The 13,382-nt window shown below is 34.9% G+C and overlaps 2 protein-coding genes across 2 annotated transcripts; both read left to right on the top strand.

Annotated features, from left to right (window-relative positions):
* The first annotated feature begins 774 nt into the window (after positions 1-774).
* Positions 775-3,601, top strand: LOC111378084 (V-type proton ATPase subunit F-like). Its single transcript, XM_023001249.1, has 4 exons — positions 775-960; positions 1,815-1,896; positions 2,754-2,836; positions 3,206-3,601. The coding sequence occupies exons 1-4, from the start codon at positions 898-900 to the stop codon at positions 3,368-3,370; spliced, it is 393 nt and encodes a 130-aa protein (XP_022857017.1). The 5' UTR covers positions 775-897; the 3' UTR covers positions 3,371-3,601.
* Positions 3,602-12,116: 8,515 nt separating this feature from the next.
* Positions 12,117-13,331, top strand: LOC111378081 (transcription factor UNE12-like). The gene is made up of 2 exons (XM_023001248.1): positions 12,117-12,602; positions 12,875-13,331. The coding sequence occupies exons 1-2, from the start codon at positions 12,288-12,290 to the stop codon at positions 13,169-13,171; spliced, it is 612 nt and encodes a 203-aa protein (XP_022857016.1). The 5' UTR covers positions 12,117-12,287; the 3' UTR covers positions 13,172-13,331.
* The last annotated feature ends 51 nt before the right edge of the window (positions 13,332-13,382 follow it).

Below are 13,382 nucleotides of genomic sequence, written 5' to 3'. Positions count from 1 at the left end.
AACCATCTATGATCTAACTGATACATTGGAAAAGCATCTTGGTATAAGGAGCGACAAGTGACTAAAAGGAAATGACTGGATTCCGTTTTCTTGATAGGCGACTTCCTAGAATAAGTACGGGTCCGTTTTGTGTAGCTTTTGCTTCTTGTAAAAAAGCTTTTGGAGGAAGTTATTTTAATTTAGGGTCCGTTTGGGATGGTTTTTGAAAAGCCAAAAGGAGCTTTTGAGAGTCAAAAGTCGCTTTTGGACCGTTTGGCTATTTTTGTTTAAAGTGCTTTTGGAGGTTAGAAGAGCTTTTAGAGGAAGCTGGTTTTTTTGGCTTCCTCCAAAAGCACTTCCGGAATGAGAAGTGATTTTAAATATTAATTTTCAAACAAAAATTAAAATAGCTTTCTCCAAAAACTCTTCTACAAGAAGCAAAAGCCAAAGTAAAAGCCGTGCCAAACGGGCCTTTAAACTCTTTTAATTTTTGTTTGAAAATTGATATTTAAAAGTATTTTTTATTTCGGAAGTGCTTTTAGAAGAATCCACATTGAACCAACTTCCTCTAAAAACTCTTCTAATCATCAAAAATACTTTAACAAAATTAGCCAAACGAGTCCAAAAGCTCATTTTGACTTTTTAAAAGCCATTCCAAACGGGCTCTAAATATAACAGTTATTTGGATTTGAATTAACAAATGTCGAGGGCCATACTGGAACAATTACTTTCCTTGAGGGCGTAAGACCAAATTGACCTTTTTTCTTTTAATATCAACAATCACGATTTAGATGCCCGTTTAAACTATCAAAATCAATCCTTTCACAGATATCTCACGGTTCAGATCCCTGTTCAATCCTTTGGAAGCTACTTTTTTTTCTTCCGAATTTGCTGAAGTTATTGTTGCTTATTATATAAATGGCGAACAGAGTTCAGATTCGCACAAACAGTTCAGCATTCATTGCTATGATCGCCGACGAGGTAATTGTATTATATTTTGGGTTACTACTGCTTTTAACTATCTGAATCGAGCTGAATTCATGTTAATTATTAACATTTTGTGTTACAATTATTGAATTTTATTACATCCTGTAGTTGACTATTGAATCAATTTTCAGTGTTCTATTATCTGGAAGATCTGTATGAAATAGCAAATAATTAATAAGGCTTTATGCTATCATTCATGAGCCTGTCATTTTCCTGCATTATATCACAATTTTCCTTGTGCCAGTGGTTTGCATATGTTTCTACACCGGAATAGGCATTTTCCTTAATATTGATGCACAAATTTCTTTGAGAAAGAATGCCACATAGTTCAATTTACAGACCCCCCATTTGAATTGATTGTAAATTCGTGGATTTGAGCTAGATCTCTCATTTCCCTCGACTTCAGATGGATTGGTCAGAATAAAGCTTGAAATATATTGTTCATTATGATGGTGATGCACGGTGACACGACCTTGACACTGATCCATCTTTGACCCCTAGAATTCATTTGATTTCACGATAACATGAATTAGAACCATTGCTGACCGTCATTAAAAAGCATCACAGTTAACTTTATGACTGTCCAAACTCAGAAATTCATGTCTTGCCTATTTATCATGAGGATACAGAAACTAAAGCGTTGAGGGATCAGGCAGGACTCTGCTCTTAGAATTTTAATTCGATCTTCTTTTAAAATATACTCTTTTCTCATATTAGTGAAGTCTATAACTTTTTTTGTTATGATATAAATGTGCATACTCATTTTTTTTATTGTTTTGAAATTGACACTTGATCCACATCATTAGCCTTCTTTCAAATTTTATCGGTGAAATTACTTATTAATGTAGGATACAATTACTGGATTTTTGCTGGCTGGAGTTGGCAATGTTGATTTGAGGAGGAAGACTAATTACCTCATTGTGGACTCAAGTATGCTTTGAGCCTTATATTTCTGAAAATTTACCATCTTTATGAAACTTGCTTGAAAATGAAGAAATTTGTTTACCTTTTGTTTTAGTGCTGATGCCCGATGCTCCAAGTGAAATCTGTTGAGTTGTTGGATTAAACCATTCGTCCTGGAAAATTGTGGTTTCCTGGAATAATATGATTCGCCTTGCAATCATGATGCCTTGTCAAGTACTGAATTATATAGCCAACAGATCCAAACTGAATTAGTTTATAGGGAATGTATGCAAGAATAAGAAAAAATGACTCGTCAATTCATTTATGTTGTTAGGATAATATTTCTCACCGTTTGTTCATCACAAGCCGCTTGTTTTTTAACTTTAATAAATGTTTTTAGACAACATACATTAACCGAGTATAATAAAGATATTCATTATAACTTTTCAAGTTGTGCTCGTTGTGTCTTGCCATCTTCTGGTGTTGTGATGGATATAATGCACCCTTTAGTCGCCTTTCTGCAACATGGAATAACAAATAACATGCTATCTGTAGCAAAACTACTTCCTGCGATGGTTGGCCTAACATGTTTGTTTAGAGAGCTTAAAGTTAATAGCGACAGTCTCATGTATATTGCACAATTTGGTTTCCATGATTATTGTATTTTTTTCGTTGAAAGTCTAAACATCATCAAATTCTAGGTGGGATTATTCTATTATGTTGAAGACTTAAACATGATATATTACATCGTATTGAAAACTAACAATCACTTATGTGATGAAAGCTAACAAGTTATCAGTGTGCGAGTATCTTATATCAGTTTTTCTTGTTATTTCTAATACTTTTATTCATTGACTCGTTGAGGATTCCTGGTTTTGGTTTAGAAACAACAATGAAACAGATCGAAGAGGCATTCAAAGAATTCACAACAAGAGAAGATATTGCAATAGTGTTAATCAGCCAATATGTAAGCTATTATTTCACTTTCTGAGCATGTTATATAAATCCTGATCTATAATTTGTTTACAAAGAAAATTATTTTGAGAATATGGTACCACCATGTGCCTACAGCCTTGGGAGATAAGGGATACTTAGTCAGACTTGCATAATTTGACATGACTATGTTTGAGAGTTAGTCATTGCTTCTGTTGGTGAAATCATCATAAGAGGAGTGATTATTGAAACACTTTGCCTTGTTGTCGAACATTTTAAAAATAAATCGACAAGTTGTAATTTCCCAATAGCACAACATAAGGTCAAATACTTACATATGTTCATTTCAACAGTTATATGTACTTTCTCTTCATTTATTTGCCACATGTACGTTGATTTTCAGGTTGCAAACAAGATAAGGTTCTTAGTAGATAGCTATAACAAACCAATACCAGCAATTCTGGAGATACCTTCCAAAGATCATCCTTACGATCCTGCACACGACTCTGTTCTTTCCCGCGTGAAATACCTCTTCTCTACTGAATCAGTGGCATCTGGAAGACGTTAAAAAGTATTACTAGAAGCTATATATGCATAATATTGTCTCATCCCTTGAAATGTTTTGCCTTGGATGTGTTTTCTTGATTCAACAATTCTTGCTTTTAAGTTATGTCTCACTTTTTAAGGGTATATTATGCCAATGATCCCCAACCTTTTACCCTCATTGCAATCTTATCCCAACCATTATTTTGTAACGTTTCTACCTTAAAACTTGCAATAATTATTGGACAGTTTCATATTCTATTTCACTCCCCGATTGGGGTTCTTTTCAACCTTGCCTCACGGTACTACTTTCCTATCGGGTTATGGGTAGAATTTTGTTCACATCTTAGATATAGAAATTTACTTATCTTTTATAAAGGAGCCGAATGAGACCCTTCATTCTAAAATGAAATTTTCACCCTGGTGCCCAATGACATGATGCCATGTGGCCATTCTCTTTAAATAAGAAGCTGAAATATCATTAAAAGGACATTTATGTCACTGTCTTTAAATAAATAAAAATACAAGAATGTAATAAAATTAAGAAAAACGCAATTCATCTTCCACCTCACCTCATCCCAAAAATGTATAGACTGCTCGAGTGGATTGCAACATGTAGCAAGGCAGAAACCTTGGTTCGATCGATTTTCAATTCGTAGTTCTCTTTATTATTTGAACAATTCAAAGAAAAACTTAAAGCACTTAATTTATGAACATATACTAGGTTAGATCTTCCTTTTAAGTTGACAAATAAACAAATAATCAAGAAACCACTCAACGGCTTGGGGGAGTCTATATTTCTCCAAACAAAATTTTGCCACCAATTGCATAGATACCTAATATAGAAAATATGACTCGAACATGTCACTAGTTTGTATTTCATGTAATTTTATGAAGTGGAAATTACATCCTTCCCTATGTTCAAAATCCCAACTTCACAAATTAGGCCCAATGTTTGTTTATTCAAAAATCAGATGTTTTTAATAAATTAAAACACACAATTTCAACCACAAACTCTAATTTATATCTTTCCATTATTTTCTCTCTCTAAATCGTCTCTCACCATCCCTCTCTCTCTCTTCTTTCATCGTCACTCTCTTCTCTCCTTTATCTCTGCCGACGACAAAGCTCTCACCACTGTAACGAAATGCGGTGTAGATCACGACGACGTGGCGTGGTGGATATGGCGACACCCTGTGCAGATCGCGACGATTCCTCTCCTCTCCATCTTTGCCGATAGCGCAGCTCGCACCACTGTTGCGAGATGGGTATGTGTGTGTACGTGGGTGTGGGGATGTGTGTGCGGCGGAGGTGGCTTGAGGCTGTGGTGGTGTGTGCGACGATGGTGGTGTGGTAGTGGTACACTGCAAATTCCCATTTCATTGCAGCATTGTGGATTTTGTGTGGTGGTGGTGCGTTGCGATCATTGCAGCGTGGTAGATTTTGTGTAGTAGTGTGGTGCGCTACAAATCCCCCGATCTGTGGCGATCGTGGATTTTGTTTGGTGGTGACGACGGTGTTTGTGTTGTGGTGGTGTTGTGGTCGGTGGCTGATTTGGCGGTGGGAGTTCGCTAGCAATATTCAAAGGGTGGTGGTGGTTTGTTTAAAGTGTTGCGGTGGGTTGTTTGATGTGCTGTGGTGGTGGCTCTCGACGAATCTGGTGTTTCTGTAGACTGTGATTGTGACTTCCAATTGTGGTGTTGGTGTGTGGCAGGTGGCGACGACAACGATGGCGATGAGAATTGTGATCGTGACTGACTCCCAATTGTGAATTGACTCACATTTGGATACGTAACAGAAAAATTGTGATTGTGACTCTCAGTTGTGACTCATGATTGATTAAGTTGTGATCGAAAAATTATCGTGATCAATTAATCCAATAATTTACAATGAGCAAATAAGTAGTGATCAATAAAAGTTTTGAATCTGTGACCGATGAATAATCTATGAACTATAAAATTTTTGAATTCGTGATCGAAAAATATTTTGTAACCTATAAAATTTTCGATTTGTGACCGAGAAATAAGTTGCGTAGAATAATTTGATAAGTTGTGACTAAAAATTAATCCGTGACTAATTAATTAGATAGCTGTGACTAAAAATTGTGACATAAATATATTTAATTAATAAAATATATATTTAATAATTTAATTAATAAATAAAATTTAAAAAATATGATTTTTGAAACTTTAAACCTTTATTCTTAATTTTGGAAAATGGGTATACTTACCTTCTTAGAAATAAATTTTTTCCCCTTTTATGAATATGGTGGTAATGGGTCGATTTGAGCCAAGCTTGGCTTGTCTAAAAAAGACCTCGACCCACTAATTAGGCTCGTGGGTTTCATGGGCCAATCAGCACAGAGCTTGTGCAGCCACATAGCTTAGAACTATTAATTTTTTTCTTTTTGAAATGATTTATCATAAGATTTCTTAACTACGAATGTTTGTTCAAAATCAATGGAATGATAATGGACTAATTGTTGGATTCAATTGTGGAATTGGTAGAATCAAAAGAAATTGAAAAATAAAAATTTTGATTTTTGCCTATGCGTATGCACATGGTTATTTTTTTTGCGTACGTGAGATGTGCTTTTTCAAAATCAGAATTGATTTTGCTTCTACTACGCACGGTTTATACTACGCGTACGTATATTGTTAAAAAATAGTCGTTGGCTGATTTTTCAATTTGAAAGTTGGGAGCTATTTTGGATTAAAAGTTGTCACTTTTCATCTTGTTTTGGCACCGTTTCGTGATGTATTGATTGAGGCCTATAAATAGGTGATGAATGACCAGTACAAACTATATATATTACAAACAAGAAATACATACATTGTTCCACAATTAATCAAATCCATGCTATAACTCATATTCATTTCTTCTTTATTGTGTTTATCAAGTTTTGACGAAAAATTTCTCGTGTTTTGTTATTTTCTGCATCAAGGCTTGTTAGGGATGTCAATTGGGCCGAGCCGGCTCGTCGGCTCGGCTCGTGAAAAATGGGCTCGTGGGCAGCTCGGGCTCGTGAAATCACGAGCCCGAGCACGAGCCGAGCCCACTCTGCTCGCCGTGTAGATGAGCCAAGCGGCTCGTGGCTTGTCGAGCCTGTTCAGTGACCCACGGTCACTGAACTTTTGTTTAGTGACCAAACGGTCACTGAACTTTTTTTTTCTTTCCCCACCCCCCTATTTTTTTACTATAAATACCCCCTTCCCCCAAAAATTTTTTTTCATATCAATCTCTTCCAAGATTACAACTCTCTCAAGTCTCAACTATCTTTTATTATATCAATTATCGAGTTTTTACTCTCTTGTGCTGCAAAATATACAATATCAATTCAATTTTTCCAGTTTATTAGTTACAATTTCAATTCATCAAATTCTCACAATCTCACTACATTTATATTCATCTAATCAAAATTTCATCATAAACAATCACAGAAATGGATCAACGTTCATTTGTTGAGAGCTTGTTCGATACAGGATGTGAGCCATTGCCACATCATGGAGAATCGCCTAATACGCCGCAAAGTCAATTTCCAAATGAATTTGCCGGTCTAAATGACATACCGATACTTGAAGATGTTAACATTCACGGTCAGGGAAGCCACATTCCAATTGATTTGGATGATATTAACGTTCCCGAAGCGGAACATGAAGATGAAGATCAGCAATTAAATATCCCAGATGCGAGGGGAAAGCGAAAGGCCAAAAAACAAGCAAAATGTTGGGATCACTTTAAGTTGATTTCAATGGGAAAAGTCGTTGATGGCCTTGCAGAATCTAAAGCAGTATGTAAATACTACCAACAAAGATTGGCATGGCAAAAAGGAATTGGTACCACTAATTTCAACCGCCACTACAAATCATGTGCAGCCAGACATGGACTTCTTCCAGTTAGTCAAACACAATTACAATTTGGCAGTCCAGGCGTCGGTTCTACAACTTCACCTCTATCCACGTGGCTGTATTCGGAGGACGAGACTCGAATTGGAATGGTGAAATTTGTTGCCGCCACTGAGTTGCCTCTGGCTATTGCAGACAACCAACACTTCGTCTCGTTCGTAAAAGAATATCTACAACCGAGGTACGTTGGGGTAAGTCGAAACACTCTTCGTGCCGATACAATAAATTATTTCAATAATTCAAAACAATAATTAATTATGGATTTGCAACAATATGGGGGTGTTATATCCTTAACTTCTGATATATGGGAAGTGGTTAATAAAAGAGCATATATAGCTGCAACCGCACACTATATAGACCCACTTTGGTGCATGCATAAGAAAATTATTGGTTTTAGAATTATTGAATTTCCTCACAATGCTAATAATATATATAATACTATTATCAGTATTGTTAGAGAATATCATTGTGAGAGTAAAATTCGATCTTTTACTTTTGATAATGCTAGCGTTAATAAGGTAGTCGTCGATAAATTGTGTAGGGCACTTCAACATGATTTTGGTGGGTATTTGTTTCATATTCGTTGTGTGTGTCATATCTTGAATTTAATTGTGTAAGATGGTTTAAAACATATAAAGGATGAATTTCAAAGGATTAGAAATACATTAGTTTATATTACGATCTCTCCTAGTAGAAAACAATCATTTGAAGATTTTTTTGCCGAATTAGGGGTGATGACTGCTAAAATATTTGTTAGCGACGTAGGTCATAGATGAAACTCTATATACTTACTATTAAAATCATGTGAAGGTTTCGAAAGTTTAATAACTGATTTTTATAATAAGAGACATGTTAAAAGTGATGATGATGGTATGTTAAATGAATCCGATTGGATTTTAGCTTTGAAAGTTAAACGATTTTCGACATCTTTTTATGAGACTACAAAGATTTTATCCGGCGTTTATTATCCCACAAGTTGTATGGTGCTTGAACGCCTTTATATAATTGCAAGAACATTCCATAAATATAAAAATGATCCTGCTTTTAGTGAAATTTTAATTGTTATGGAATTAAAGTTTAGAAAATATTGGGAAGGACTGCCTATATTATTTCCTTTAGCATGCGCAATAGACCCTCGATATAATATTTCGGGAACTAAATACGTAATTGATCAAATCAATAAAGCTTTAATACTTGATACACTTATCACCTATAAGAATTTAGAGCAAACATTATGTGGAATGTATGATTTATATGCGGAAAGAATGGGTGCAAATGTTAGTCGGGTACCCTCTACTGCACCTACTCCTTCTGCTGAAACTGAAGAAGATGCTGCGGAAATAATAAATTTATTTCAGGGCATTAATACATTTAGATATGATGCAACTGCAATGTGTACATCTAGTGCCATGTCGTCTACATCTACATCTCATCAAACATCGACCGAAACTCAAAATGCGATGCCTGTCGAATTAATTGATTATTTCAATCATAATATGCCAACAGACAGAACAATTAAAAAAATTTCAGAAGAAGTAATTGAATTCTGGTGAAAGTATGAAAGACGTTGGCCAATTGTTTCTGTAATTGCGAAAGATCTATCGACACCTCTGGTTAGCACTGTTGTTTCGGAGTCTGCTTTTAGTGCTGGTAAAAGGGTTTTGACTGATGTCAGGAGCCGACTGAAAGAAGATGTTTTGGAAGCGTTAATGTGTGTGAAGGATTGGCAGGACGCTCATTTTCGGCTACAAGATAAATACGCTGAAATTGCATGTCGTTAGGTAAGTGATATTTAATTTAATTATATTAATCAAAATTTTTATTTATTTTTTAATCGTTAAATTTAATTTTTTTTAAAAATTGTACACGTTACAACAAATTGTTCGTGTACAATTTTTAACTCCGCCTACTTAAAATTGATATAACCGGTCCCAAGCCAGGATAAAGGAGGAGGGTTTATATTTTATTAACTTTAAAAAGAAATCAAAAAATTATATTTTTTGTAAATGTATTTCAAAAAATAATTCATTTTCATTATATAAATATTTTATACTTTATAAAAAGTATTACAAATTACAATATGATGTAAATAAAAAAAATAAAAACTTGTTCTCGTTAAATTATTTGTATTTTTTAACACTTTTTATTTTTAAAACTCTATTCTTTATTAACTTTAAAAAGAAATCAAAAAAATATTTTTTGTAAATGTATTTCAAAAAAAAAATCGTTTTCATTATATAAATATTTTATACGGTTATACCTTATAAAAATATTACAAATTACAATATAATATAAATAAAAAAAATTTATTTTCGTTAAATTATTTGTATTTTTTAACACTTTTTATTTTTAAAACTCTATTCTTTATTTTCTATATATATATAAAAAAAAAAAAATTTAGGCGAGCCCACGAGCCGAAGCTCGGCTCGGCCCACGAGCTCGCCCAATTTCAACGAGCCCAGCCTGAGCTCGGCTCGCCACGAGCACGAGCCGAGCCAACCCTAAGGCTTGTTAAAATCCTTCAAACCATTTGCCATAATACCCTTAAGCATTTGGAGAGGGGGCAAATATAGTTTGAGGACAACGATCCCGTGTTCAAGCCTCAAATTCATTTTTGACCTATTTCGTGAGTTCTATTCATTTTGTTTCCATAATTTTGTTGTTGTTTCTTCTCCAACCCCTTATTTTTCAACATATATTATTTTATAATTTCACATTGCTAGGTGAAAGAAGGTCAGTTCGGCCTTAATTCGTCTAATTTTTTGTTTTTGTTTTTTTCAAATTCATTTTCAATCACATTTTGGATAAAATCACTTTCCACACATTTTGTGGAATTCACTACTCATTTTCATTATAATTTCCATGTAATTTTATCCAAATGATTCAGTCGATAGTTGCTACACAAAATGTCTCTAAAACGTACGATGAGCCCTTTGTTTCTTGCGTAGCCAAGTCGAGCAAGTGTGAGTTCACTAACATTTCATGTTGGAAGATGGTTGTTTAAAAATCAACAAATCAATGTAGGAAATGAAAATACGAGAAAATGGCAGCAAAAGGACCACCATGGCTCCAAGTTAGAGCCTCGCATGGCCACATACCGAGGCCAAAGGGCCTCAATTCGCATTAACCATGCGGTCTCATGGTACTTAAATCTAACAGTTGGAGGTCGATTTTTGGCTTTTGCAAGCTTATTTTTGGTGACTTCTCGTACACTTTTGGCACCACTTCGTGAAACATAATTGAGACCTATAAATAGGCGATCAATGTTCAAGAAAAAAAGTTGAAATTCATTCCAATTCAACAATCAAAAGACCAAATTCTTGTTCTTATTTCATATTCATTTTCTTATTGTGTTCTTCAAAGTTATGATGAAAAACACTTTGTACTTTAGTATTTTCCATAACAAGGCTTGTTATAATCTTTCAAACTATTTGTCAGAATATCTTTAAGCATTTCAAAAATACTATAGAAGGGGCAAATAACGTTTGAGGACAGCGATCCAACATTCGAGCCTTCAAAATTGTTCTTAACATTTTCCTAATTCTTCATCTTGTTTTGCTACAATTTTTGTATTATATCTTTTGTTTCTTCTCCATCACTTTCATATTTCCAACATTTCATTGTATGACATTGTGGCTAGACTATTTGGCTTCTTTCATCTATCAGTTCTTGTTTCTGGCAAGTGACAATAGTCTTGCCAAAAACAGTTGTTAGGTAGAAATTTAAAATTAAGGTTGTGGAAAATGACTCGTTGTGTCCACTATGAAGTCAACTCAAATTGTTGATAGGCGTAAAATTATGTACTATTTTATTAATTATGTCTGCATTTGATTTTGACTTTTAAATTGCCCACTAGTTTGACTATTGAGAATCTTGAAAACGACTCTGTCTTCATCCCTGTGGAAAAATTAGCCTCTTTGCCCAAATATTTCTATTTTTCTCCATTTTCTTGCTTTCAATTCATTAAATATTGCAATTTGATTAGTTTCAAAAGAATCAATAATTGCTAGTAAAAAAGTGAAGGTCTCTTAAGATTATTTATTTCTTTAGTGACCCTTGAACCAAATTTCAACGAACTTTGAATAATCTGAATATAAGTTGGTTAAGTGAATTTAACATTCAGTGTAACCCAATAAATTGGCTTTGCACACAGCTTTTGACAGGCTCTTTAATTTCAACTTCTAAGTATAATATCATTGAAAATGATTGTTTGTATATAAATTTTTCTCTAAACATAGATGTAATTTTAATTTTAATTCCATCAACGACTAGAGAAGATCGTGGTGAGAGGTGGAGCGTCCTAGACGAGCATGCTACAAGTTTTGTAATTGGTCTATGTGTCTTTTACGTGATTTATATTTCGAGAACTTGGGGTTTGATTGGAATATGATTAAAGTTTATTGATCAAATTGACATTTTGCTAAAAGTTCAGTAGCTTATATGAAATGTATTAAAGGAAGCTATTTTTATTCTTATTCTTTTTATTTTTTATTATTATTTTTTTATATCCAGATATCAACCTTACACTGACTAAATCCTAGAGTTTACACCATGGTCCCTCAAGTTGCAGACATGTTAAATCGCAGATTGTGCCCCAAACTAACCAGTGCTTAAGAGCCCTTCAACTGATCTGCCAAAATGCCAAGCAAGTCGTTTCCCATCTTTGCACCCCGTCTTTCAGTAGAACTCCTTTCTTCTAGATAAAATTTTGCCTTCAAGAAGAATATCTACCTTCCAAAAGCCTTTTAGGAATCGAACTCACGACCTCTGACCTGCCAATGTTAAAGCGTCCTTATATTTGCCAGTTGGATGTACTGTGGGGCTCTTATTCCTTTTATTATAAAATATAAAGGGAATGGAAGAGAGCCGTTTCTCTTTCTTGTTCGCTCTGACCGAATGGCTGCTGTGTGGAAAAAGTAGAAACTGCTTCTTCAACAAATCAATTCTCTTTCTCATTCTCTTTTTCATTTACGCAACACAGTTGCGTATATGCAATTTTGAAGTTCACGCACCAAACAGCGATCCACAACTCAGGCCATGGCAAACAACACGGGAGAGGTTACATCCAACGACTTTCTGGACCAAATCCTTGGTTACGCGGGGACAGACGAAGTCGCATCTCAGGCTCCGATGATGATGCAGTTAAACTCCGGAAACAGCTCGATGCACCTTGGTGGAGTTGGCGTTGGACTCGGAGGTTCTTATGGAGGTGGGGCTGGCGGAGGGTTTCCGTTGGGGTTGAGCTTGGAGCAAAGGACAGGAGGATTTATGAAAATGGATGATGCTTCAAGTAGTGGAAAGAGATTCCATGACGACGTCGTTGATTCCCGAGCTTCCTCTGCCGTTAGGCCGGTAAATTTTGAGTTAATTTTCTTTTAAATTTAGCAATTCTTTAATACTGCAGGGGTCATTCTTTTGAATATTATTAATATATGGTTGTGTCTTATCTGAATTTCTTCTTTTTAGTAACTGATAATTGAGATGGTGGTAATTCTTGTTTCGATACTGTTATAGCTGTCATTTGGTATAATTCTGATGTTTAGAATTGGGAGATGGAATGTCTTATTATGGAGGCATCCGCAGTCACCTGATGTTGTTCTCTTCCCTTTTGCCCACTTCAATAGGGTTTTCATGGACAGCCAATGCCTGGTACGGCTCCTTTAGTGCAGCATCCACCTGCAAGTCGCCCAAGGGTGCGTGCTAGACGAGGACAAGCCACTGATCCACACAGCATAGCTGAGAGGGTATGCATAATTTATAGTTGTTACTATAAAACGGCGTCTAGAATTCAGTTTTCCGCATATATCTGGCCACATGAATCTCAAGGAGTCTACCAAGACTACCAAGTTTTGTGTCCATATGGTGTTAAAAAAAATAATTACTACGTAGTTAGGCACTTATACTGTTACAATGGGATATAACAAGACAACTTTATTCGTTGAAGGTTTTGTACTGCTCGCCAGATGATTTTTTTAACGATGTTCTCTGGTTAAATTTGTAGTCTTGAATAATTATTTTGTTAGGAAATTCTTCTGTAACAATTGATTGTTGCTGAGATGTAATGGATTTATTTTGAGTTAATTCTAATTGGATTTTATGTAGTGATGCAATTGCAGTATTGAACCATGTCCA

The sequence above is a fragment of the Olea europaea genome, unplaced genomic scaffold (genome assembly GCF_002742605.1).
Source record: "Olea europaea var. sylvestris unplaced genomic scaffold, O_europaea_v1 scaffold1765, whole genome shotgun sequence".
Classification (NCBI taxonomy): Eukaryota; Viridiplantae; Streptophyta; class Magnoliopsida; order Lamiales; family Oleaceae; genus Olea; species Olea europaea.
Note: the sequence above shows the minus strand (reverse complement) of the source record. Positions and strands in the feature narration are given on the sequence as shown.